Source organism: Gorilla gorilla, chromosome 12 (genome assembly GCF_029281585.2).
Source record: "Gorilla gorilla gorilla isolate KB3781 chromosome 12, NHGRI_mGorGor1-v2.1_pri, whole genome shotgun sequence".
NCBI lineage: Eukaryota > Metazoa > Chordata > Mammalia > Primates > Hominidae > Gorilla > Gorilla gorilla.
In genome coordinates this window covers 130,301,795-130,327,293 of record NC_073236.2, presented here as the reverse complement: position 1 = coordinate 130,327,293, position 25,499 = coordinate 130,301,795, and the positions used below count along the sequence as shown (strand labels likewise).

Genomic DNA, 25,499 nt, shown 5'->3' with positions numbered 1-25,499 from the left:
ACATTAAATCAGATAAAACAGTACCAACACTTCTGACCGACATGAGAAACGCAAGTGAATATGACTATGTGATTTCAGCACAAATAAAATAGACAAAGAGGAGACTTTTAGTTGAAATGCAAATCTGAATTTGTGTTTATTGTCTACCTGACCATATGAAATGGTAACACATTTTAAAGGTTACTAAGTTCTTCCTCTTTTTTTTTTTTTTTTGAGACAGAGTCTCACTCTGTCACCCAGGCTGGAGTGCAGTGGCATAATCTCGGCTCACTGCAACCTCTGCCTCCTGGGTTCAAGCAATTCTCCTGCCTCAGCCTCCTGAGTAGCTGGGACTACAGGTACCAGCTACCACGCCTGGCTATTTTTTGTATTTTTAGTAGAGACGGGGGTTTCGCCATGTCAGCCAGGCTGGTCTTGAACTCCTGACGTAATCCGCCCACCTCAGCCTCCCAAAGTGCTGGTATTACAGGCGTGAGCCACCGAGCCTGGCCAAATGTTACTAATTTTAGAGCAATAAAGAGCAGTATATCAGATTAAAACACACTGCATTCACTTTCAGTATGGAGTACTTAAGAAATGTGTGACTCACAACCTTAAAATAGATTCACAGAAACATGACTTTCTGGTTCTGGCAACACAGTGAGACTGAGCTTACGGAGAATACCTCCCTCTTCTACTAAAAATAATCTAAATGCTAAGTAGAAATACTTTAAATAAAAATAGAAAAAACATACAGTAGAGCTTCAAAGAAAAGAGGGGAAATACATCCAGGCGCTAGATAGGAGGAAAGAAAGCTACAGCAATAAGTGAAAGTTTACAACACAACAACAGTGTGGAGGAGGTTGAGGACCCTAGAAAAACTTTGTCATCGCTGAGAAGTAGCCAGAAATCTACTTCCTGGGTTTTTGGGGGTGCAGTCTCCCATAAAAAACAGAAACTCGAACCTATGTTCTTCTGTGCAGGTGCTAGTCAAACGTTTATTTCATGCATGATGTATGAAAACACAAGCTGACAATGTTAAAAATGGGCTGGAGCACAGTGTGCCCAGCACAAATAATCAAAACTACTGTGTAAACAGAGAGATTCTCACAATCTAAGGTACACACAAGTGCCATAAAAGCAGCAACATCCACGCTATTAAAAATAACAGGCTGGGGCCGGGCGCGGTGGCTCACGCCTGTAATCCCAGCACTTTGGGAGGCCGAGGCGGGCGGATCACGAGGTCAGGAGATCGAGACCATGCTGGCTAACACGGTGAAACCCCGTCTCTACTAAAAATACAAAAAATTAGCCGGGCTTGGTGGTGGGCGCCTGTAATCCCAGCTACTCGGGAGGCTGAGGCAGGAGAATGGCGTGAACCCAGGAGGCGGAGCTTGCAGTGAGCCGGGATAGCGCCACTGCAGTCCAGCCTGGGGGAAAGAGTGAGACTCCGTCTCAAAAAAAAAAAAAAAAAAAAAATAACAGGCTGGGCGCGATGGCTCACGCCTGTAATCCCAACATTTTGGGAGGCCGAGGTGGGTGGATCACTTGAGGTCAGGAGTTCGAAACCAGCCTGGCCAACATGGCGAAACCCCGTCCCTACAAAAATTAGCTGGGCGTGTTGGCGGGTGCCTGTAATCCCAGCTACTCAGGAGGCTGAGGCAGGAAGATCATTTGAACCCAGGAGGTACAGGTTTGCAGTGAGCCGAGATTGCACCACTGTACTCCAGCCTGAGCAACAGAGCAAGACTCCAAATCAAACAAACAAACAAACAAAAATAACAAAAATACTCAAGGGACGGATTCTCTATCATGAGGGGTCAGCAGACACAAACAGGATGGTCAGTTCCCAAGAGCTTTAAAACTGTGTATGATAAAACATAAATATGCTGAAAATAATTAAATAATCTTTTAAAGATGTTGAGGCTGGATACATAGGGTTACTACCGGATTTTCTTCACCTCTGCCTAAGTTTGAAATTTTTCCTGACTAAAACAATCAAAAAGATTTTAAAAGAAAAACAGAAGCCAGGAGAAATGAACCATATATACAGTGAATTTTAAAACGCAGCTTGGAGGTGGGAGAAGCGGAAGGGCTTTTAGAATAAAAAAAAAATGAAAACAACTTTAAAATTGGAGATGGACAAAGAAAATTAATAAAACAAAAGGCATATTTGAATAAACTACTCAGAATACAGAATAAAGAATAAGACCAAAAAGAGTGGAAAAATTATAAGATGCGAATAGAAAGAGACGGTCTAAGGTAATAGCCAACAGGTATTTCAGGAGAGAACAGAAAGAATGAGGATGAGATGTTATTCTGGGATAATGGCCGAGACTCCCAGTAATGGGATAAATACCTTGAGATTGGAAACGCACAATAAATCCCAAGCAAGATAAAAAAAAAACATACCTAGATCATGGTAAAATTGCAGAATGCCAAAGACAAGAAAATTCTTAAAAGCAACCAGAGAAATGACACATTACCATAAAGGAAGAAACAACAATATGACAGTTGATTTTTCATCAGAAAACAATCAAGTAAGTATCTTCAAAGTGCGGAGAAAAACAACTGTCAACTAGAATTCCGTAACCAATTAAAGTACCACACAAAAACAGTGCAAAAACATAAAGACATTTCCAGAAAGACAGAAGTTCCCACTCATAGATCATTACTAAAAGAAACTTTTTTAGAGTGGGAAGGAAGAAGTAATGGAATAAAAGAAATCATCAATTAGCGTATTAACAGTCCAAAATAAGAGTACTGTAAAGGACTGAGTTGGCTATTAAAGCAAAGAAGTATGAAGAGGACACGTGTTTCCCGCATCTCTTTCAGAGGATTATCTAAATTTTGGAGGACAGTTACATGATTTTTTCCCCCTTAATCTACCAAGTGTCTGCCTTTTAAGACCATACTTTCTAAAATCTGACAACTCAAGTATTGATTATCTGCTCCAGAAGAAAATGTTTCACTAGAATAATCAAGGATCCTAAATATTTCAATAGCCCAGTATCTATCTTAAGGTAAATGACAAGACGACATGGGTCCATTTCACTGGTGTGATTTAACCAATATCTACATGCTAATAACTCACAAATTTGCTCCTTACCTAGTTGTATCTCAGTTTCTTCATCTGTAAAACAGTTAATGACAGTTCTTAATTCATAGGGTTGTTGTGAAGATTAAATGAGTTAACACAAACTCTGCTTGGTACATAACCCTCAATTGTGTCATACAGCATGACACAAATCTTTCTCTTACATACCATACCAAGTGCCTCCGACATATATTGACATCTGGATGGACCACTGGAACTTTAAACTTTACTCTTTTTTTTTGAGACAGAGTTTCATTCTTCTTGCCCAGGCTGGAGTACAATGGCGCAATCTCGGCTCACTGCAACCTCCACCTCCCAGGTTCAAGCGATTCTCCTGCCTCAGCCTTCCAAGTAGCTGGGATTACAGGCATGCGCCATGCCCAGCTAATTTTGTATTTTTAATAGAGACGGGGTTTCTCCATGTTGGTCAGGCTGGTCTCGAACTCCCAACCTGAGGTGATCCGTCTGCCTCGGCCTCGCAAAGTGCTGGGATTACAGGCATGAGCCACCGCACCCTGCCTACTCATTTTTTAAAAATTAAATTTACCTTCCTGACACGATCTACTATTGATTCTGCTCCCCTACTCAATTTTCTGTCTCAGGAAAAGCACTCAGTAGCCCTAGGCAGAAACCTAGGAGTCACCCTACTCTTTCTTTGGACTCATTCTCCCTGCCTTCTATATTTAGTCACCCAAGCCCCTGGAAGTAGTTTTCTCCAGGAAGTCAAGACTGATTTGGAAACTTTTCTCAGACAAGTAAGCATAGTATACTTTGAGAACATATATTTCCCTTCTCTTTAGAGCCACTGAGAGAAAAGATATTTTCTTGTCCGGGTTTGATACATAAGGACACTGAAGGATCCAATGTACAGTCTAAAAAAGTGTGAACCACAATCAGTGCACTCACAAATCTACCCCCTACTGTGGAGACGATGGTCATTCAACATTTGAGCAGCATCCAACTCTTCTCTGTCATACCACACTTACTAAGCAATTTCCTGATTATGTCTTGATTCCTACGTGAGTCTATCTGCCTCCTGAAAGAGAACATACTAGTCATGTCAACACAGTACTGCAATCTTTGTGCTAGTTATGGCTCACTGTAAATGAATAAGCTAACTTTCCTGGTTTTATGCACCAGTCGCATGAGCTTGATCACCGTGGATCTAGGCTTGAAAGATTGCTCCACCCTGGTATAGCTCACAAAGCTAAAGGCCACACCATGAATTGCAGTAAACTCACAAGAGTAATGCTAACCCTCCCACTCCATCTTTTGGGAAATACCCCCCAACACATACACACTCCTAACTTCTCTGTAGCGTTACACGGCTTAGTATCCTTACATATTTTGAAATATGTATATCTACTAGATCCCAAACCTGTTTCTATACTCTTTTTTTGAGGCTAGGTCTCACTGTGTCACCCAGAGGCTGGAATGCAGTGGTGCGATGTCAGCTCACTACAACCTCTGCCTCCCGGGTTCAAGCGATTCTCATGCCTCAGCCACCCGAGTAGCTGGGATTACAGGTGTGCACCACCACGCCCAGCTAATTTTCGTATTTTTAGCAGATGAGGTTTGGCCATGTTGGCCAGGCTGGTCTCAAACTCCTGGGCTCATGTGATCCACCCGCCTTGGCCTCCCAAAGCGCTGGAATTACAGGCGTGAGCCACTGCGCCCATCCCTGTTTCTATACTTACGTTACTTATTTCTACCAATTATTCCCTCACCCTCTGATCTCCCAGCCACCTACGTTCATCCACACTACCTGAGTTTTCACTCTCCATTTCCCATTCCACCACAAATTGCCAAAGTCCTACTGATTTCACCTTTTCACAGTGTCACAGTATTTTTGAAAATCTATCTTCTCACTCTCATTCCTATTTCTATTACCCAAGTTAACTGTATCATTTCACCTCAACTACTCCAATAATCTAACTGATCTACCAGGTTTTTGGGTTCTTCTTTCTCGGATCCAGTTTACACCTTGCTGCCAGATTAATCTTAAATTCCATTGTGGGCATGTTAACTCCTTCTCAAAGCCCCCCATGGCCTGTTAAAGGATAAACTTAAAGCCAGACATTGTTCTGCAGACTCAAGGTCCTGCAGAATCAGACCCTAACCTAGAGCTTCCAGGTAATTTAAATGGTAAAGAGATATTGATCCCCTCAGTAACCACCACAGCAGGGTGAGAAATCCATTTTCCTCTGTACTATACAAAGACTGTTATTCTGTGTGCCATTACACAAAAGGAGTTGGGAAGCACTGTCCTAACTGACTGACATCAACCTTATGTCTATTATGACCTTTTCTGGACCAGTAGGAGGAGTGTGGAGCAACAACAAGGTGCCTCCCAAAAACCTAAGTGGCACTCTAAGAAGTAACATATCCAAGTATTCTTCATGTCAGGATGCTAGGAATACAGCAGGTATTGGGAGGAAAGTTTAAAAAGCAACACTAAATATCTCCAGCACTACTCAAAGATAAAGCCACCCGAGCCCATGAATACAATCTTTCAACAGTAAGGCAGCTACACTGAGGCTAGATGCAGCACTATTAGAGTGACTGGTCATTAAGGCCATCCAACTACAGCCTCTTGTTGATTTCTGTGTTCACCACTCAATCTTCTAGTGGTAATTTGGGTCCTCCTGTACATTTACCAACAAACAATAAACATGGCTCGATCATGTCTCTTTGCCTGACTTAATCCTTGCAGCTCCTCTCTCAACAGACCAACAAATTAGATATACAGCCAACAGGATGAGGGAGGGACAAACCCTCAACCATGAATGTACACTATTTTACTTGTCTAGCACCCTACTACCTCTTCCTTATCCTGATAAGAAGAGGGAAAAATCCTTCAAAAATATTTTTTTTAAAAAATGTTATTGGGCCTTCATATGGAGCACTCATTAATGTGAATTTGCTTTTCTGGATGAAAAAGGATTAACATCAGTATTTGTGCAGACTAAAAATCACATCACATAAAAAGTTTTCAAACTTTTGAGATTTAAGTCTAAAAGGAACAAAAAAGGCATAAAACCCAACACTAACTGGAATATTTGCCAAATTAATGTCATGAATTAAACAATAAGTTGTCATGATGTCAGAGAATATGGGCTCCTCACATTCAGTGGGATATATGCCACTGTAGTTATAGTGAAAGCAAATACAAGCCTAAGGGTAGGCTTATGCAATCAAGTGGTTTATTATTTTTGTGGGCTAAAGAAAATAAGGAGCTAAAACCCACAGGATAAACAGGCAAAAGAGAAAGGGAAGCAGCAGATGAAGAGAATCCAAGACTCTAAATACAAGGAGAAGAAGCATTATCTCCATGACCCAAATATTTCTCAACATCTTTTCCCAGTCCATCTGATCTCTAGCCACCACCATCCCACAACCCAGGCAAAATTACATACAGTAATATTGCTATCAACATCTGCTACAGCACAGTGGTGTCTTACAGGGAAAGGGACAGCCTTTTTGTGAGCACAGTATTACCTTGCCCCTGCCCCAAACAATTAACCACGTAAAAAAACATAAAGATGTAGTTGAGGAAAAACGTTCACCCTGTCTTCCAACTCAGGTACTGAGGTGCTGTGACTGCAATGGTGAAGATACCTAACAGAAAGATGGTAGCCTCTGACAAGTCATGAGACAATAAAGTAAGGGTATGCGTGAGCTGCAATGTGCCAGTATTAGAGAAAATCAGAGTGTTTGTTCCTTCACTTCATCCAATGCAGCCTAACCAATTCCAGATGCTATTAGCAATAAACATAATGTCCAGTCTCTGGGCTCCTATGCTATATCCCCACATTTTAGAAGCTGGATACTGAGTGGCCATAACCGCAGTATAAAATGTTCTACCTTCTGCTCCAAGATTCCCAGGATATTCAGGTTTGGAAGAAAAGTTTAATACCTCCACTGGTGACACATACTACATTCCAAATCTGTCAATCTGCATTAAAAACAATTATACATACATTACCATCATTTAGCAACATTTCCAGGACAGTGCTACAAAAAGAATCAAGGCAAATAAACACCAAAGTCTATACATACTTTCTTCCCCTTAGAGAATTTACAATTTACTAGCATCCACAAGCTGTTTTAGCTACTGATTTGGGCAAGGCATCTGTTTTTTAGCCATTAATTTGTGGAGGAAAAGGACAAATCATAAAGAGGAAACAAAGAACTTTCCTTAAAATGGGGGGGAAAAGTCAAATCTTGGTCTGGTCATAAAGTAATCAAAATGGACAGACATCCTGATACCTAATAAAAGGATGTTGCATTAAACAAAAATAGGTCAAAATTGCCTTGCTAGCTTAGTATATATGGGTCAAGTTTTGCTATATCCTAAGGAGACTACTAAAGATAGAAAACGGTTTATACTAGCAAGGACACAAGTATACTTTGATTTGAGCTTTGCCTAAGTCTATGGCAAACTGAATTAAGCCACTACCACATTATAGAAATTATGTCATTATTTGCAGGCTAACTTTTCCATTTATAACTAACACATGCCATATACATTTATCTCTGCAGCTGAAGTATATACAACGCCTTCAGCTCTGTTATGGGGTACAAAGGGAAGAACAGAGTCAACAGGAATTTAAGAGCCTATGGTTAAGAAAATTATTTCGCATTTACAACTAAACTTATATGAGTTACTGATCATATTCAAATGAACCCCCAGGGACAACATAAAAACCCTGGAAATGAAGTAGTGTTTAACAGTACATAGAGGAAAAAATAAAGATGAAGTCCTTATTCTTATGCCCTTACAGCTTACCAATACTGATCTGAATTGGGCATAATTTACTTTGCGAGCAGTCACAAGAGTAACTTAGGAAACCGGTAAACTCCAGACAATATAGAACTGAACTGGATCTCATTACCAAACTTGGTGAAAAAGAAGACACTATATAAACATAATCACACATTATTACAGAGGGTAAAAAATTAGAGCAGGCTGGTCCTAAGGTAAGGAGTTATCTTGATTGTTCAGTCAGTTACCAAATCAAACTCCTTGTTCTACTCTTCCCCCTTTCTCACTACTGCACTTGACTAGTCTTAAAAAGAATTTTTTTAAATTCAGAAAATAATAAAAAGAAAAAAAAAGAACTAGAGCAAAGGTAAGAAAGTGGGCAATATAGGAAAGAACCACAGGTAGTTTCACGTGGTTGGAGGACAGAGGGAACAATGAGTGAGAAAAGAGGCTGAAGAAAAATGCTGGAAGGTCTCAGAGGTCCTCTTAGGGAACCCAAACTCCATGTTACATGGTAATGATTGAGTGAAGAAGCAATAATTACTCCTTCCCCAAGTCTTTATGAGCAATACCAGTATATATTAAAACAGATAAAAGGGAGCACACTGGTTGAAGGGCATATATATTTAAAGCCTAGATTCTTCCCCACTTACACACAAGGGAATTCAGAGAAAGGAGAGATGATCTCAGAAGAACAGGGTCCTGTAAAGGAGGGCTCTACAATGAAAGGCAGTAGGAGAACTGAAAGAACACGATTCTAGAAAAGGGGAATTTGAGTTTCACAGCTAACTAGCTGTGGAACTGAGTAAATTAGCATGCCTCAATTTCCTTACTCATGTCTTATCTACCCGTAACTGCACACTGGATGGTGCTAGGTAACAGAATTGAAAAGTATTAACAAGCTATAATTTGTAACTATAGAATGTAATAGTACCCAAATTGCATTTCGTAGGATGGGTGTGATTTCAGCGTGCAGAAAGGGAGAGGGAATACATTGCAGTAGAGTAATGGAAACAAAATACAGCGCTGTCAACTTGGCTAGAACACAGGAAACACAGAAATCATGAGTTTTCCTTATACCCAATTAGATCTGATTATATTTTCTATAAGTGTGAGAATTTCAGATCAAGGATAAATGAATTGTTATTTCAACAAATGGTGCCAGGGCAATTGGATATCCACATGCAAAAGAATAAAATTGGACCTTTTCCTCACTCCATATGCAAAAAGAAACTCAAAATGGACTAAAGACCTAAACACAGGAGCTAAAATGATAAAACTTAGAAGAAATCATAAGTATATATCTTCATGACCTTGGACTAGGCAATGGTTTCTTAGATCTTATACCAAAAACACAAGCAACCAAAAAAAAAAAAGGACTTCAAAATTAACAATGCTTCTGCTTCAAAGGACACTAACAAGACAATCCACAGAACAGGAGAAAAACATTTGCAAATCATCTATCTGATAAAGGTCTAGTATCCATAATATATTTAAAAAAAAATTACAACCTAATGATAAAAACACAAATAACCCAATTTTAAAACAAGCAAAGGATCTGAACAGACATTTCTCCAAAGAGCATATACTAAAGGCCAATAAGTACATGATACCATTTCATATCCACCAGGATTGGTGAGGATGTAGAGAAACTGGACCTCTCTTACACTGTGGTGGGAATGTAAGATAGTACAGCCACTTTGGAAAACAATCTGGCAGTTCCTAAAACATTAAACGGGTACATACACAAGAGAAATGAAAACATGCCCAAGCAAATTCTCACAGCAGCATTATTCTTAACAGCCTAAAGGTAGAAGCAACCCAAATATGTCCATCGATGGACAAAAGATTTTTAAAAAGTAGTATTTTGTTTTGTTTTGTTTTGTTTTGTATTTGGAGACGGAGTCTTACTCTGTTGCCCAGGCTGGAGTGCAGTGGTGTGATCTTGGCTCACTGCAAGCTCCGCCTCCTGGGTTCACGCCATTCTTCTGCCTCAGCCTCCCGAGTAGCTGGGACTACAGGCGCCTGCCACTAGGCCCGGCTAATTTTTTTTTATTTTTAGTAGAGACGGGGTTTCACCATGTTAGCCAAGATGGTCTCCATCTCCTGACCTCGTGATCCGCCCGCCTCGGCCTCCCAAAGTGCTGGGATTACAGGTGTGAGCCACCACGTCCGTCCAAAAAAAGTAGTATTTCTATACAGTGTAGTATTATTCAGCCACAAAAAGAAGCACAAAATTCTGATACATGTTTCAACATAAACATTATGCAAAATGAAATAAGCTAGACACAAAAAGACAACTATTCTATAATTCCACTTATATGAGGTACCTAAAGTAGTCAAATTCATAGAAAGTAGAATGGTGGTTGCCAGGGGGGGAATGGGGAGCTTCTGTTTAATGGGTATAGAGTTTCAGTTTTGCAAGATGAAGAGCTGCAGCCGATGGTTGCTGGTTGCATTTCATGACAAAATGAATGTACTTAATACCACTAAACTGTAGCTTAAGAAGGGTTAAAACGCTAACTTTTATGTTACGTGTTATCTTACCACACTATAAGAGTTTTATTTAAAAAAGGTTAGGTGTGGTGGCTCACACTTGTAATTCCAGCACTCTGGGAGGCCATGCAGGAGGATCATCTGGCCCAGGAGTTTGAGACCAGCGTGGACAACAAAGTGAGACCCCATCTCTAAAAAATTAGCTGAGGGTGGTGGTGCACATCTGTAATCCCAGCTATTTGGGAGGCTGAAGTAGGAGGATCCCTTGAGCCCAGGAGTTTGAGGATGCAGTGAGTCATGACCGTGCCATTGTACTCCAGCTTGGGTGACAGAGTGAGACCCTCTGCCAAAAAAAAAAAAAAAGTTCTGATGCAAGCTACAACATAAATAAACCTTGAGGGCATTAGGCTAAGTGAAAGAAGCCAGACACAAAACACTACATATTATATGATTCTGTTTATATGAAACGTCCAGAAGAGGCAAGTCTATAGGGATAGAAAGCAGATTAGTGGTTGTCAGGAGCTGAGGTAAGGGAAGATAGTGAATGACTATTAATGGATATAGAATTTCTTTTTGTGGTAATGAAAACGTTCTGGAATTAATAATGATGGCTGCACAACTTTGTGAATAAACTAAAAACCACAGAATCATATTTAAAAAGGTAAAATTTATGGTATTTGAACTATATTTAATTTTAAAATATATGTAAACTGACACTCCAAGTTTTTACATAAGGACAACGAAAAACAAGATAGCTTCTCTAACAAGGATAGTATCTGCAACTAAGCCAAATTATTTTGTAAACATTTCTTTGAAACTTAAGGAAAGGAGATAAGTTTCCTTAGAGAAATTAATTCTAAAGAGGGAAATTATTTGTGTAGCAATCATCACTATGACTTTTCAATATATATGCCTATACTTTTTAGAGTTGTCTTTGTTTCATTTTGTTTTTTGAGACAGAGACTAGGTCTGTCACCCAGGCTTGAGTGAAGTGGCAGGAAGACGGATCACTGCAGCCTAAACCTCCTGGGCTTAAGAGACCCTCTTGCCTCAACCACCAGTTAGCTCACAGGCACATACCACATCCCCAGCCACTGTTTTGATTTTTTTTTTTTTGGTAGAGACAGGGTCTCACACTTTGTTGCCCGGGCTGGTCTCGAATTCCTGGACTCAAGCAATCCTCCCGTGTTAGCCTCCCAAATTGCTGGGGTTATAGGTGTGAGCCACCCTGCCCAGCCTATGTTTATTTTAGATGTTCAAAACAACAAACAAAAATAACACACTAGAAAAAATGATCAGAGGATACGTGTTAAATGAGAAATAGTTCAGGGCTTTTATAAATTTGTGACCTCCACCCTTCCCCTTAGTCCTTTTTCTCCATAAACTCTAATTACAAATTCTACTACCACAGGAAAAAAGAGGAATACATCCTTCTGAAAAAATAATATTTGAGAATCTATACTAATAATCTTAGTAGGTCCTTTAAAGACTCAACAGACGTGGGGCTAAATATGTTGCTTTGGTATCCTGATATAAACTTAAAAGAAAACTACAGTAGTTTCATCAATAGCTAAAATAAGTTTATAAACATTTACCAGGCCATTTTGATTACAAGCAGAAATGTTCAGAAACCTGTCCTGGACAAAAAATAAATCACTAAGTGCTTTTTGGTATCTATATAAGAAGGATCACCTTCCAGAGATGTACAGCTGATCGTAAACAACAAAATAGAGGTATACAACCTTAAATCCTACCTGCTTAGTTATTCAAACTGCATCAGTGTACACTGTACTATTTAAAACAGCAACAAATAAGGCATGAAAAACTCTAACAATAAATACAGTAATACCAAAAAAAGGTATTAAATGTTTAAATGTTATATGTGCACTTCAGCCCAGGAGGCAGAGGTGGCAGTGAACTGAGATCGTGCCACTACATTCCAGCCTGGGAGACAGAGGGAGACCTTGTCTCACCAAAAAAAAAAAAAAACAAAAAAAAAAAAACACACACAAAAAAACAAAGAGTTACATGTAAAAAAATTAAAAATATATTAAAAATTTAATTATGTAAAAAGTAACTTCCACAGAGCATAGCTATATATAATGGGATACTCTAGCCTTCCAAATGGTGGTCTCTGCAATCAGGCACCAAATAATCGAGAGTATTTTAAATCCGTAATGTAACCTTTCCAATCTCTTCACTAATCCATCAGAATCCTAAAAGGGCAAACACTAGCACTGAAGATCTAAAAAGTATATTCCCAAATGACTGGAAACAGTACCAGGCTGAAAGATCAGAACACCTAGTATAAATATGTTTAACTGCAGATGTTTAACAACTGTAGCTTTTAAGAGCAAAAATCCTGTGAGCTGCATTCAAGTAAGGTTTGGTGGAATGTACAAAACAAAAGGGAAAACGGAGTACTAATTATTGAAGAACAACAGCAGTAAGAGTTATTCAGGAATAAAATGTCTAATCTGATGATCCGTATAGCTTATGGCTTTAAAGCATTTTCACACACTTCTCCATTTATTTCCTCCAATCACCGCGACATGACGTTCACAATCTATGACCATCCTTTAAGAAAGCATTTAAATTTATGTAAGTTCTTATCATCATGGTCTCACCACTTGCACCATTATTTTTCCATTTCTCTTAAGTAAAGCCTGTAGCAAAGGTACAGGAGACAGAATGTTCAAATGAAGAGTATCGTACAGAATATGTATTTAGTACCACACTGTGCCAACCCCAACTGGATACTGTAGTAAAAATCCAGATGACAAAGAGATCATGAAATACTACTCATCTGGATAGAAAAACATGTAAACTGACAATCAAAGGTTGGTATGAAGACAAGTTTCACTGATAAATACTTTGACCAATGCTGGTTAACAGCTAACCTGACTTACTGCCTCCAAAAGCTGTGTATTTTTAAAACCTAAATGCAACCAGCTCTGAAAGACCATTATCCATATTTTTCATGGATGTCAACTCTGCTTTTTGGTCAGGTATTGGGAGGGGCAAGTTAAGAGATTATTAACTTCATATTATCCTTCTCAACACAAGAAAGCAGAAAGACATTCCAACATACCAGATCTTTAGCTGGTTTCCAGGAATTAACAGGGACTTTTATTACCCAATGTCTAATATCACCTATTCTCCTTTCTCCATTATCACATCTGTGATTTTCCTGGTCTTCAAACCTATATTCCTAGGGATAAGATGGGGTGCAGGGGCAGAGAAATGGGAAGGGTGGGGAAGGTTTTACAAATTCCATTATCACCACATATGATGACTACTCAGAAAATAAACTGCTCAATCACCCAAACACAGTAATAAAATTCTCGTAGAACAGCAGTTCTACTATTAACTTCAGTAATTAAATTCCCATAGGGCAAAGTATAGTCTGGGAACCCCTAGAGTCTCCCCTATATCCTTTGTGGGGTGGAGAGGAGACAAAGTAAAACCACTTTCATAAGTCTAAGATATTTGCTTTTTTTCCACTGTCATTTTCTCACAAGTGGAGTTTTCCAGAAGCTACAGGAGGTGGAATACTACAATAGGTTGAATGAAAAGCAATGCCGCTATTCTCATTCAATTTTTTGTTAAAGTTATTTTATTTTCTAAAAAGGGGTCCTGAGATCAAGTTTGTGAACCACTGTCCCAGAGTATGGCCAATTAAGACGTCTTACACAGCATCTGGTAACTCCATCAATCTACTTAGCACTCACCACCCAAACAAAAAAGTGATGGTGCCAGTCATGTCTCCTAAGTGGGGATCAATACCATTCTATACATTCTCGTATCTTGAGGATAACAAGACACAGGCTACACTATCTTCTTGCTATATGTATTAAAGACACTCAACCAGTGATGTGAAATACCATGACCCCCAATACATGGCAACCAACAATTACAGTGAACACCCACATATCCACCACCTGGATCCTACCATTAACCTTTTGCCATACTTGCTTTATCAAATACCCATCCATTTCTAGCAGTTATAAGCTGAAGACATCAGTACATGCATATCACTAGTTTTTTTTTCAAAGCAAAATTTACATACAAAATGCACAAATCTTGGGTGTACATTTGCTGAGTTTTGACAAATGTATAAAAGCGAAACCCATATCAACTAAAGAATACAATTATCCATTCTACTATAAAGACACATGCACACATACGTTTATTGCAGCACTATTCACAATAGCAAAGACTTGGAACCAACCCAAATGCCCATCAATGATAAACTGGATCAAGAAAATGTGGCACATATACACCATGGAATACTATGCAACCATAAAAAAGGATGAGTTCATGTCCTTTGCAAGAACATAGATGAAGCTGGAAACCATCATTCTCAGCAAACTAACACAGGAACAGAAAACCAAGCACCGCATGTTTTCACTTATAAGTGGGAGTTGAACAATGAGAACACATGGACACAAGGAGGGGAACATCACACACCGGGGACTGTCAGGGGGTGGGGGGCTAGGGGAGGAATAGCATTGGAGAAATACCTAATGTAGATGACGGGCTGATTGGTGCAGCAAACCACCATGGCACATGCATACCTATGAAAGAAACCTGCACGTCCTGCACATGTATCCCAGAACTTAAAGTATTAAAAAAAAAAAAAAAAAATCATCCCAGAAGCCTGCCCCTTCCCAATCTCTGCCTATTCTCCCACAGAGGCCATTATTCCTGATTTTTTTTTCCTACCATAAACAGGTTGTGTTTGTTCTAAAATTTCATATAAATGGAATCACATACACTATGTACTTTTTCATGCAAAGTTTCTTTCACCTAGCATGTTTTTGAAATTCATCCATATTGCAGTATCAGTGGTCCATTCCTTTTAATGCTGAGTAGTATTCCATTTATGAATACATCAGTGTTTATCAATTTTCCTACTAGTGGATCATTTCTAGTTTTCTGCTCTTAGAATAAAGCTGTTATTAACATTTTTGTACCTATGCGTCTTGGCCCCATGCATCATTCCCTCTTGCGTAAACACCTAAGAGTGGAATTTCTAGGGGAGGAAAAACATAATAGGGAATTTTAAAGGTACACAGGAGAACAGAGAATAGTACAATGAATTCCAATTAAAGCCAGCTGCAACTATATTAATTCATAGACACTCCTGTTTCATCTGTATTCCCCCAATTACTCTGAAGTGCTAGGTATTATCATCATTTTGTCTTTAAATACTCAATATGCAAACAATACTTTCAAATCTAGTAATTTATCATATTTATCACTGACTTATCTATGGATTAAGAGTTTAATTAAAGTAGCAATGGATAAACTTTGCTTCTCTTCACATCTTTTAAATGATGTCTCTCTACCACCTCCCTGATATCCAGAAAGTCAGTGGTATGAACTCAGATACGTTTTCTGTTGCCATTTGGAAAGGATTAGTGCTAAATACAAAAACTGGCTTAATGATAAAAATAGAGAACATTAACATAGCCAACCAGATTTCCCAACTGCCAAAGCAACACCTTGACTCAACTAATCCCATGCTATGGTATCATGTTCTAAATGAAACTACATGAGACTTAAAAATACTAGTTTTCTTAAGCAGTCCTTTGTGAGAAGGGAGGCGGTCCTCATACATCCAATACTGAACAAGGAGATAACATGTTAAACCTTCTGGTCACCAGATTTTTGTTAGCCTTAAAAACTTGCTTGTGCTGGAAAGGGTTAGGGGAAATGAATGACCTTCTCAACCACTGCTGATGACAGCGTATACGCATACCTTTTCAGAAGGCTATCTGGAAAAAACCGCACATCTTTTGATTTGGAAATTCCACTTCCGAGAACTTAAGTAAATCCTAGCATAAAGCATGCAACAACGATCTTCTTCCCAGGGTTGTTTGGAGAAAAATTGTTTACAGTGTTCACCACTGGGTTAAAAGTCTGAACCACGGCCGGGTGCAGTGGCTCACGCCTGTAATCCCAGCACTTTGGGAAGCCGAGGCGGGAGGATCACCTGAAGTCGGGAGTTTGAGACCAACCTGACCAACATGGAGAAACCTCGTCTCTACTAAAAATACAAAATTAGCCGGGTGTGGTGGTGCATGCCTGTAATCCCAACTACTTGTGAGGCTGACGCAGGAGAATTGCTTGAACCCCGAGGCAGAGGTTGAGGTGAACCAAGATTGCGCCACTGCACTCTAGCCTGGGCAACAAGAGCAAAACTCTGTCTCAAAAAAATAAATAAATAAAATTAAATTAAATTAAAAAAGTCTGAACCACATATGCCAAGCTACTATGAAGGAGGGCAGCAGATTTGCCGTTCATCAATTTTCACTGCATCTAATAGATTTCAATATAATTGCAGTCTGTGCGAAGTCTTTAAAAGAGCAAATTCTCAGGGCTTTGGAGACAGCTATGAAGAAGTGGCACTTTGAAAATATAGGACCCGGCCAGACACAGTGGTTCATGCCTGTAATCTCAGCACTCTGGGTGGATTGCTTGAGCTCAGGAGTTCAAGACCAGCCTGGGCAACATGGCAAAACTTCATCTCTACAAAAAATACAAAAATTAGCCAGGCATAGTGGCAAGTGCCTGTAGTCCCAGCTACTCCGGATGCTGAGGTGGGAGGATGGCTCGAGGCCGGGAGGTGGAGGTTGCAGTGAGCCCAGATGGCGCAAATGCACTCCAGCCTAGGCCACAGAGCCAGACTCTGTCTCAAAAATAAAAACAAATCAAACCAAACCAAACAAAACATAGGACCCACTGAATAAGTTTCAGTAAGGTGAACTGGGCCGGGTGCGGTGGCTCACGCCTGTAATCCCAGCTCTCAGGGAGGCTAAGAGGCGGGAGGATAGCTTGAGCCCAGGAGTTCGAGACCTGCCTGGGCTATATAGCGAGACCCCGTTCTCCAGAAAAAGGAAAAAAAAAAAAAAAAGTAAGGTGAACTGTAGAGTTTGAACAGCATACACACAATAATGACAAGGGGAAAAATGACAAGTCTAGCCAGACAAGAGGTTCAGGTAAGATATCAACACGTTAGGAGGAAGCCAAAGGACAGCATGACACAATCCAATACAACTTAATACAGCTCATTTTATTTATGGACTAATCCAAGGTATCTCAACCTTGGCATTATTGGCATGGGGGGGGCTGGGGTCTTTGTCGGGGAGTGTCCTGTGCACTGCATGATGTTTAGTAGCATTCAGGCCTCTCTACCCACTAGACATGAGCAGCACCTTCCTTCCTCAAGTCTTAACCCAAAATGTCTCCAGATGTTGCCAAAATTCCGCTGGAGGCAGTGGGGAGTGGGTAAAATCACCTGGTTGAGTGACACCAACCTAACCTTAAACTTACAATATTCTATTTCACTCTTTTTTTTTTTTTGAGACAAGAGTTTCGCTCTGTCGCCTAGGCTGGAGTGCAATGGCACAATCTCGCCTCACTGCAACCTGTCTCCCCGATTGTAGCAATTTGCCTCAGCCTCCCAAGTAACTGGGATTACAGGTGCCCGCCACTACGCCAGGCTAATTTTTTGTATTTTTAGTAGAGATGGGGTTTCATCATGTTGCCCAGGCTGGTCTCTAACTCCTGACCTCAGGTGATCCACCTGCCTCGGCCTCCCAAAGTGCCAGGATTACAGGCGTGAGCCACCATGCCCAGCCCATTTCATTCTTTAAAAAACAACAACAAAAACCCTGGCTGGGGCACATCTCTACCAAATATACAAAAAATTAGCCAGGCATGGTGGTGCATGCCTGTAATCCCAGCTACTCGGGAGGCTGAGGCAGGAGAATTGCTTAAACCCGGCAGACAGAGGTTGCAGTGAGCTGAGATGGCGCCACCGTACCCCAGCCTGGGTGGCAGAGCAAGACTCCATCTCAAAAAAAAAAAAAAAAAAAAAAAAACCCAAACCCCCCGAAACTCTTGCCTTTAAGCAGCCTACAATCTAAGGGCAAAACCCGCAACGTCAATGAGTTTTTAAATCTTATTACACTATTGTGTGTTTAAGAAAGTCTTCAATATTACAGACTAGGAGTTTTGCCCATCACAGGTCTACCTTCCTCGTTAGAAGCATTAATGTCTTATATTTATTAAAATGCACAAATTCCTCAAAACAGAAATTCACACCATGGTCTTAAGTGAGCTGCCATGTACTTAGGGCCTACTGTGTTTCATGTCATAAGCAGTTACACCACTTGGGTTCAAATCCTCGCTCTTAACACTTACTAGCTTTGTAATCTTGACCACATTACTAACTTCTTTATGCTTCATTTTCCTCAACTTTGAAACAGAGATACTATCAACCTACCTTAGGGGAGCAAAGTGAGTATAAAGTGCTTAAAATAGTGTTTAGTGCGCAGTGAATACCTGGTAAATGTCAATTATGAGCCATTATTCTAACTACAAGCCTATAAAGGCAGGCACCATCATCATCAATTTACAGGAGAGAGAGAGTCTGAGGGATTAACAAATTTGCCAGTGTCCACGAAAATAAAAGGTAATGGAGCAACGATTCAAAAATTGATTCAGAGCCCATACTTTTTCCATTGTGTCAATAAAATCACATTCAGATTCATTAACTATGAAGAAAAACATATCAGTCTTACTAAAAAATAATGACCAGCGTCAAGACATTGTTTATTAAGAGATTAAATTTAAACACAACTAAATTCAAGCATACTACTCAATTAAGGTTACAAAGCTTTTACACTAAGACAGACAACTTTCAGAGATTCTCTACATACTATCATTTTTAAAAATTGCAATATGCACTTTAGTTTCTGAAATTGTTTATGCACTATGCTGAAGTAATTTACTGAAATTCTACTAGAACTGATGTACAGGAGAGGATAATACGATGTCTAAGATAGAAATTATCTTGTATACACTCAAACTGCCTGGTTCTTATTCCAAGGTCACTGACTTTGTAAATGACAGATTTTGTTCCCAAGTCCCAGAGGAGCTTTGTGAACCCCTCTAACTTTTTCCATTTGCCCTTCCCTCACATCCAAGTTCTTCTTAATGACTCCTAAACATCTTACCTGTAATATATAAGCCCAGGGTTTTGTTTTTGTTTTCAGAGTCTCGCTCTGTGGCCCAGGCTGGAGTGCAGTGGCACATCTCGGCTCACTGCAACCTTCGCCTCCCAGATTCAGGCGATTCTCCTGCCTCGGCCTCCCGAGTAGCTGGAACTACAGGCATGTGCCACCATGCCTGGCTAATTTTTTTGTATTTTTAGTAGAGACGGGGTTTCACCATGTTGGCCAGGCTAGTCTCCAACTCCTGACCTCAGGTGATCCACCAGCCTTGGCCTCCCAATGTGCTGGGATTACAGGCATGAGCCACCACATCCAGCCAAAGCCCAGTTTTTTTGTGTCTAAATTTTGCTCTTGCCAACACTCAGTAAGATCACCAATGACTTCTGCCTCACTTCTTTCTGAAGCCATTTCCCTAAAGTCACCAGTTTTCAACCTGTCATGTATTCTTCAATCTGGACTTTAAAAACTACTCATTTAAGAGGTGGAAGGATGTCAGAGCAGAGCAGAATGGCTAGGACCTACATTACAGCCCCAAACCATGAGAACTCGAAGAGACTTAGAAAGTTAAGCCCAAAGTCTTCGGTTTTACAATGACACTGAGAGACAGCTCTAACTGGATGAAATCTTAACTCCCCTCATCTTAGAGAGTTTGGTTCACTTATAGTTCTTTACTCTTGGATTTTAACATTTTTTTGTGCTTCCACGGTTCAGTAACCTCTTTCAATACCGTGATTATCAAAAGGGTTGAGAGTTGTTCACATAGTTATTTTGAATACATGGTTTAAGTAATTCTGCCCCAACCTACTCTATGAAAGGGAAGAGGCTGAGAACATCTGCTCTTTTCTACCAAAAATTTGGCTATCCTTCATGTTACTTTAACTAGTCTTCTATAATCACCAAGTTAGTCTCACCTCCTCCACACCAAATCTTTCTTCCTGTTCACCAAAGGAAAAAAAGAAAACCCTATATTAGCATGCATGTTCAAAAACTTTAGGTGTTACTCTACTTTCCTAGACTCCTTATTAAATTACTAACTCATCAATTATCACTTGTCTTATAACTTCCTTATCTGTCAGTTCAGATCACAGACTGGTTAGTCAGCCCTCAAACCACGAATTCTAGATGCTGCTACATGTACAGTGGTGCTGACATCTGTAATCCCAGGACTCTGGGAGGCCAAGTCATAAGGACTGCTTGAGGCCAGAAGTTCAAGACCAGCCTGGGCGTAATAAGATCCCATCTCTACAATAAATAAATAAAACTTTAAAAAAACCAGTTTCCCATCAACCAAATGAAGAAACCCCCCTTACTCCAATCTTCTATAAATGATGCCTGCCTTCCTTTCTAGGCTTGTCTCCTGCAACAACTCTACACATGAACTCTGCTCCAGCCACGCCGACACAGCCAGCCTCTTCCCTCAACGTTCACCCCAAAAAAACGGTATCTCTGTGAAGCCTTTTCAAAGGTTTCTATTTCCTTCAGACTACATAGCATTGTGTTCATTAACCATCTGATGGGAATATTGTGTTATTTATGTTTGTGTATCTCTCACATGCTCTCTAAATTATAAATCATCAGAGGGCAAAATCCACGGTTCTGTTTTGTTCCTCCCCATATTGCTCAGAGCACAGTGCCTGGCACACAGAAAGCTCTCAATACAGTTGCCAACTTGAAGAACTGCTTTCCCAAGATATTTTTTATAGGTTGGCCACCAAGCCCCAGTTAGCCTCTTAAGCCATTTTATGAATATTTCATTTATGCCTTGGTGTCTCGGATTCATCAAGCTAAACTATTCTATTTCTTTTCAGTATATAAAAGAGACTGTCCTAAATTCAGGGGTTGTCCCCATTGAAATGGTCTGTATGAAAGTTCTATTCTAATAACACCTGGTCTCTCTCTCAAGCTACGTATCAACTAAGCAAAACTCTTCCCCGACTTATGCCATCATAAAAAGCAGAATTTATAAGAGCCACAAAATAAAACGAATATTCCTTTGGCTCAGAGTCACCTTGCTCGAGAACAAGAAAAATCATGCGGTGATTCTGAATTGCTTCAAGGTAACTAACTGAAAAGTAATAAACTGAACAGAAATGAAATATGCTGTAAGAGTACCCAAAATACATACATAGAAAACCTTAACATATGGAATTCTTATGAGTCTTCCCTTGGTAACAGATAATGCTGTTAACAGCCATTACCATATGTTACTCAAGTTGAAGTCTACCACTACTTTCAAGTTGGCAAAATTTTTTAATACGAGCAATTCAGTCCAAAAAGCTTTTACAAGTGCTTCTTCAATGCCAAGCAGGGACTGGAAGCTAAGAGCACACGGAAGAATACAACGAAGTTTTGACTTCATAAAGTAAATAATCTTAAGTTTTCTCCACTTTAGTACACACTCTGCATTACTTTCTTTGCCTCTTTACCAGTTATTTCCATCAGCCATGATTTTGTCCGGATCGCCTGTCATCGTATTAGAAAAATAGATAGGTTAAAAAAGTTTCGTGGATTTTTTTTTTTTTTAAACAAGGGGTGGGGAACATATTCCCTGCCCCACCATTCTGATGAGATGAAGAAAGGCGGCTTGGGGGGTGGGGGTGGGGGAGGAGGCCAGGGAGAAATTATTTCTTCCATTCCCTTTTGAAAAATCGCCAGTCTAGTATGCTTGTCTATCAAAGCCCACCTAAAATATGATGTGCACAAACACATCAAAAATAAGTAGGCCTCTTGTAAAAGTGACACTTAAAAGGCAAACCATATCAGATTATTTCCCATTTTATTCATAGAAATGACTCTTTGCAGCACTGAAACATTTAAAAACACTCCTGGATATAATGCTGGTATTTCAATTTTAAAAACTTATCCTACGGATCAAAAGATCCATGGAATGACAAAGCTAAAAATGTTCTCTCTCACTAATAAGGGTGAATCACAGCAGCCACCTACTCCACCCAACAATCGTCCTTGCTAAGACTGGACAGTTCAAAACCTGGAAAGCTTTCCTTGTCTGCTCCACACTGGAAACGAATTCACTTCAACACTAGTGTTTAAGCACAGGTGTGCAACAGCAAGGAAATGTTATTAAATGTTGAAATTTACCAGGACATTGTGTTCTTCAGATACAGCTGTGTCCTTTTCACATTTCCCGAACTCCCCTCCTCTCCTGTTTATGGGGGGTGGGGGGGAGCACAACAGATACTCTTACTTGAAAAATAAAGTATCTGTTCAGATTTTCTAAGTAAATTTCCATTACTGGGTTTGCGAAAAAATCCCTACTACATTGTCTGTAACAAAAAGGTGCCTGCGCCTTCTTTCAACTGCCTGAAGCTTGTGAACCGACTGAATACATTTAAAGGGCTCACAGATCTCAGGACGCAGTCTCCCCGCACAAGAAACTTAAAAACGCCTTTCAGTCTCGCAGAGACCTACTTGGATGTTTCCAAGTTCCATCGTTTGGTAGCTACCCAGCATCTGGGGGGGAAAAAAAAGGACTTATCCTTGGAAAAGCGGCTTCTTGAGTCTCAAGAACCGGAGGGACACAGTAGGGAAGTCAGGGATCACCTGAAACCCTCCACCTCAGCAGACAGTCCGGCAAGCCCCGGCTCACGTTTGTTTCCGTGCCCGCGAAACTCTCAATGAAAAGCATCTCACAAAAGGCCTCCCGTGCTCCCCGCGCCGAGGACTCACCAGCACCGTGGTGCAGATGGATCTCAGCTCGGACTCCACTTTCTCCCGATAGTCCTTAATCAGCTGCAACTTCTTGTCGGAGGTGTCGGTCTTCTGCTCGATGCTAGAGATGACCCTCCAGGCGGACCTGCGGCCCCCGACCACGTTCTTGTAGGCCACGGAGAGCAGGTTGCGCTCCTCGTTGGACAGCTCGGCGCCCTGCTCGGTCACTGCCTTCATGCAGGTGGCCATGTCGTCGTAGCGCTCGGCCTGCTCGGCCAGCTTGGCCTTCTGGATCAGCTCAGTCTTCTCCATGGCGGGCGCGGGGCCGGGGCCGGGGCGGAGGGCGAGGAGAGCGAGGGCGAGCGCCGACCCGGAGCGGGAGGAGCCTCGAGAGCTGCGGAGGGGCGGGGCGGCGAGGCGAGAACAAAAAGCAGGGAGGGAGCGCCGTCAGACAATGCGGCCCGCCGCCCGCTTTTGTCTCCCGCACACGCGGCCGCTTGAATTTCCCTCTCCCCCGCCCCCTCCCCCGCTGGGCGCCCGGGGAGGCCGCGGCCCGCGGCTGGAGGAGGCGGGGGGCGGCGCGGAGGCCCCGCGCGCAGGGAGCCCGAGCCGCGGCCGCTCCCGCCACCCCCGCCCGGCCGGCCCAAGATGGAAGCGACCGTTGGCCCCGCACCTTCCCGCCCGGAGCCGTCCCTGAGGGGAGCGGCATCGACAACCGGCTGCTCTCAAGGGCGGCACCCCCGCCCGGCCCTCAATCTGAGCGCGGCCGGAGGAAGCCCGCGGGCCGACCCAGGCGCTCACCTTCACGTCTCCGCGGCCACGACGCGAGTCCCACCACTTTGATCTGCTTTTGGCTTTAGCTGCGGACCCTCCCGTGTCAGCCTACCCCGGGGCCGAGGGGCGGTCCATCACCCAATGATGAGCCGAGCTTGTCCCGAGAGTCCCGCCCCCGGCGCGCCGCTGGCCAATGAGGACCGAGCGCGCGGAAGGGGGCGAGGGGGGCGGAGCGGGAGGGAACGCGGAGGCTAGGAGGGTGGGTCGGCACGGGGAAGTTCGGTTGGCCGGCAGGCTGCGGCTTCGGCCACGGGGTTTCCTCCAATTAGATCCAGGGTAACAGGACGTCACTGTTGCCATGGCGATGCCGTTACCAACTCCCCTCAGCCTCCCCGCCACCCCGGCACTTCTGGGTGCGGCACGAGACCCAGAGGCGCGCACGACCTCCTAGGCGGCGGCTGCGTCTCCCGCTGCGGATGGTGCATTGCATCTCACGGGCTCTGGCCGAGGCTGGACTTCGGAGGGTGACATATTCAGCTGTTTTAGAGCACGGGGGCCTTTCTTTCCTCCACCTTTCTATCCGTGACAAAGGTTTGGATCCCAAGACACTAAACCCAGACCTTAATGACGTTGCCATTAGGGCTCCGAATTAAGCAAACCGCATCACCATTAAAGAAGAATTGATTCTGGAGACGGTGTCTTCAGTATGGCATTTACATGATAAATTCAAGTTTTCAGATGGGCATCCTAAAACAAAAAATTCCCTTGTGAAAAGGTAGGTCCCAGAAGATCCAGGGGAGTTTCTGTGACAATGCCAAGTATTGTGGTTTTCTTTAAAATGAGAAATGACATTAAGCACAATTTGCAGGAAAACACCTATTACTACCCCTTCCCACCCCCCCCAAAAAAACCCTGCCCATAACATCTCTCCCCGCAAAAAAAAGCAATTTTTATGTATCTTTTAGGCTTTCCAGGTTATGCACCTAAATACATCATTTTTCACATCATTGTCACATGTGCACACGCTTTTGTTTCTGGTATTATTTGTGAGAGGTCACTTGAAAAGCTGAAATCCTCTCCCTGGATGTTGATTTCTGATTTTCTCCTCCTGGGGAACACCCTGCTGAAGTGAGAAAGATTCCCCCAGGCCCCTCCCATTCAGGGTCATCCCTGGCAGCTCTCTTTCCTCTTAAACCACTCCTGTCTCTCCTTGCACTTCCCCAGTTCTCTAACTCCATCCAGGCAGGGTGGCTGCCCTGACCGTCTGGCGCGTGGCCCCTGTGCCATCTTAAGATGAGAATTGCCCTCTGGGTTCACGCTGCTATGATCCCGATTCCAGCAGGTCTAAGGAGAATGGATCATAGAAGGCCCAAGAATGCCACAGGCAAGAAAGAATTTCCCATTCTGAGTGGAGACTGGAGCGAATCCGGAGAATCTCTAGAATGGGAGATCTGAGAGTGCAGACAGATGGGAGGAGAAGGTGCCGACTTTCCAGAAATTCAGACTCCCTCTTGACTGCCCCTCCCTGTCCTGACTTGTGAAGGTTGCTTTGTGCTTTGACAGACAGGAGCGGCCTGGATTGGAAAGGGCCTGTGTCTTAATGCAGAAATGCCTTACTATGTTCCAGCCTTCTAATGGAGGGCCCTGCTGTTATTTCTGGAATCCCTGGGGCCCCGCTACAGACACATGAGTGTTT

General features: G+C 42.0%; 1 protein-coding gene across 1 annotated transcript in view; it reads right to left on the bottom strand.

Moving 5' to 3' along the window:
- Positions 1 to 24,126, bottom strand: part of YWHAQ (tyrosine 3-monooxygenase/tryptophan 5-monooxygenase activation protein theta) — a 47,568-nt gene extending 23,442 nt beyond the window's left edge. The window contains exons 1-2 of the mRNA XM_004028819.5: positions 23,831 to 24,126; positions 23,048 to 23,423 (exon numbers count right to left, since the gene is read on the bottom strand). Of these exons, the coding sequence (XP_004028868.1) occupies positions 23,048 to 23,341 (294 nt within the window). The 5' untranslated portion in view covers positions 23,342 to 23,423; positions 23,831 to 24,126. The remainder of the gene's footprint in view (positions 1 to 23,047; positions 23,424 to 23,830) is intronic.
- Positions 24,127 to 25,499: the final 1,373 nt, after the last annotated feature.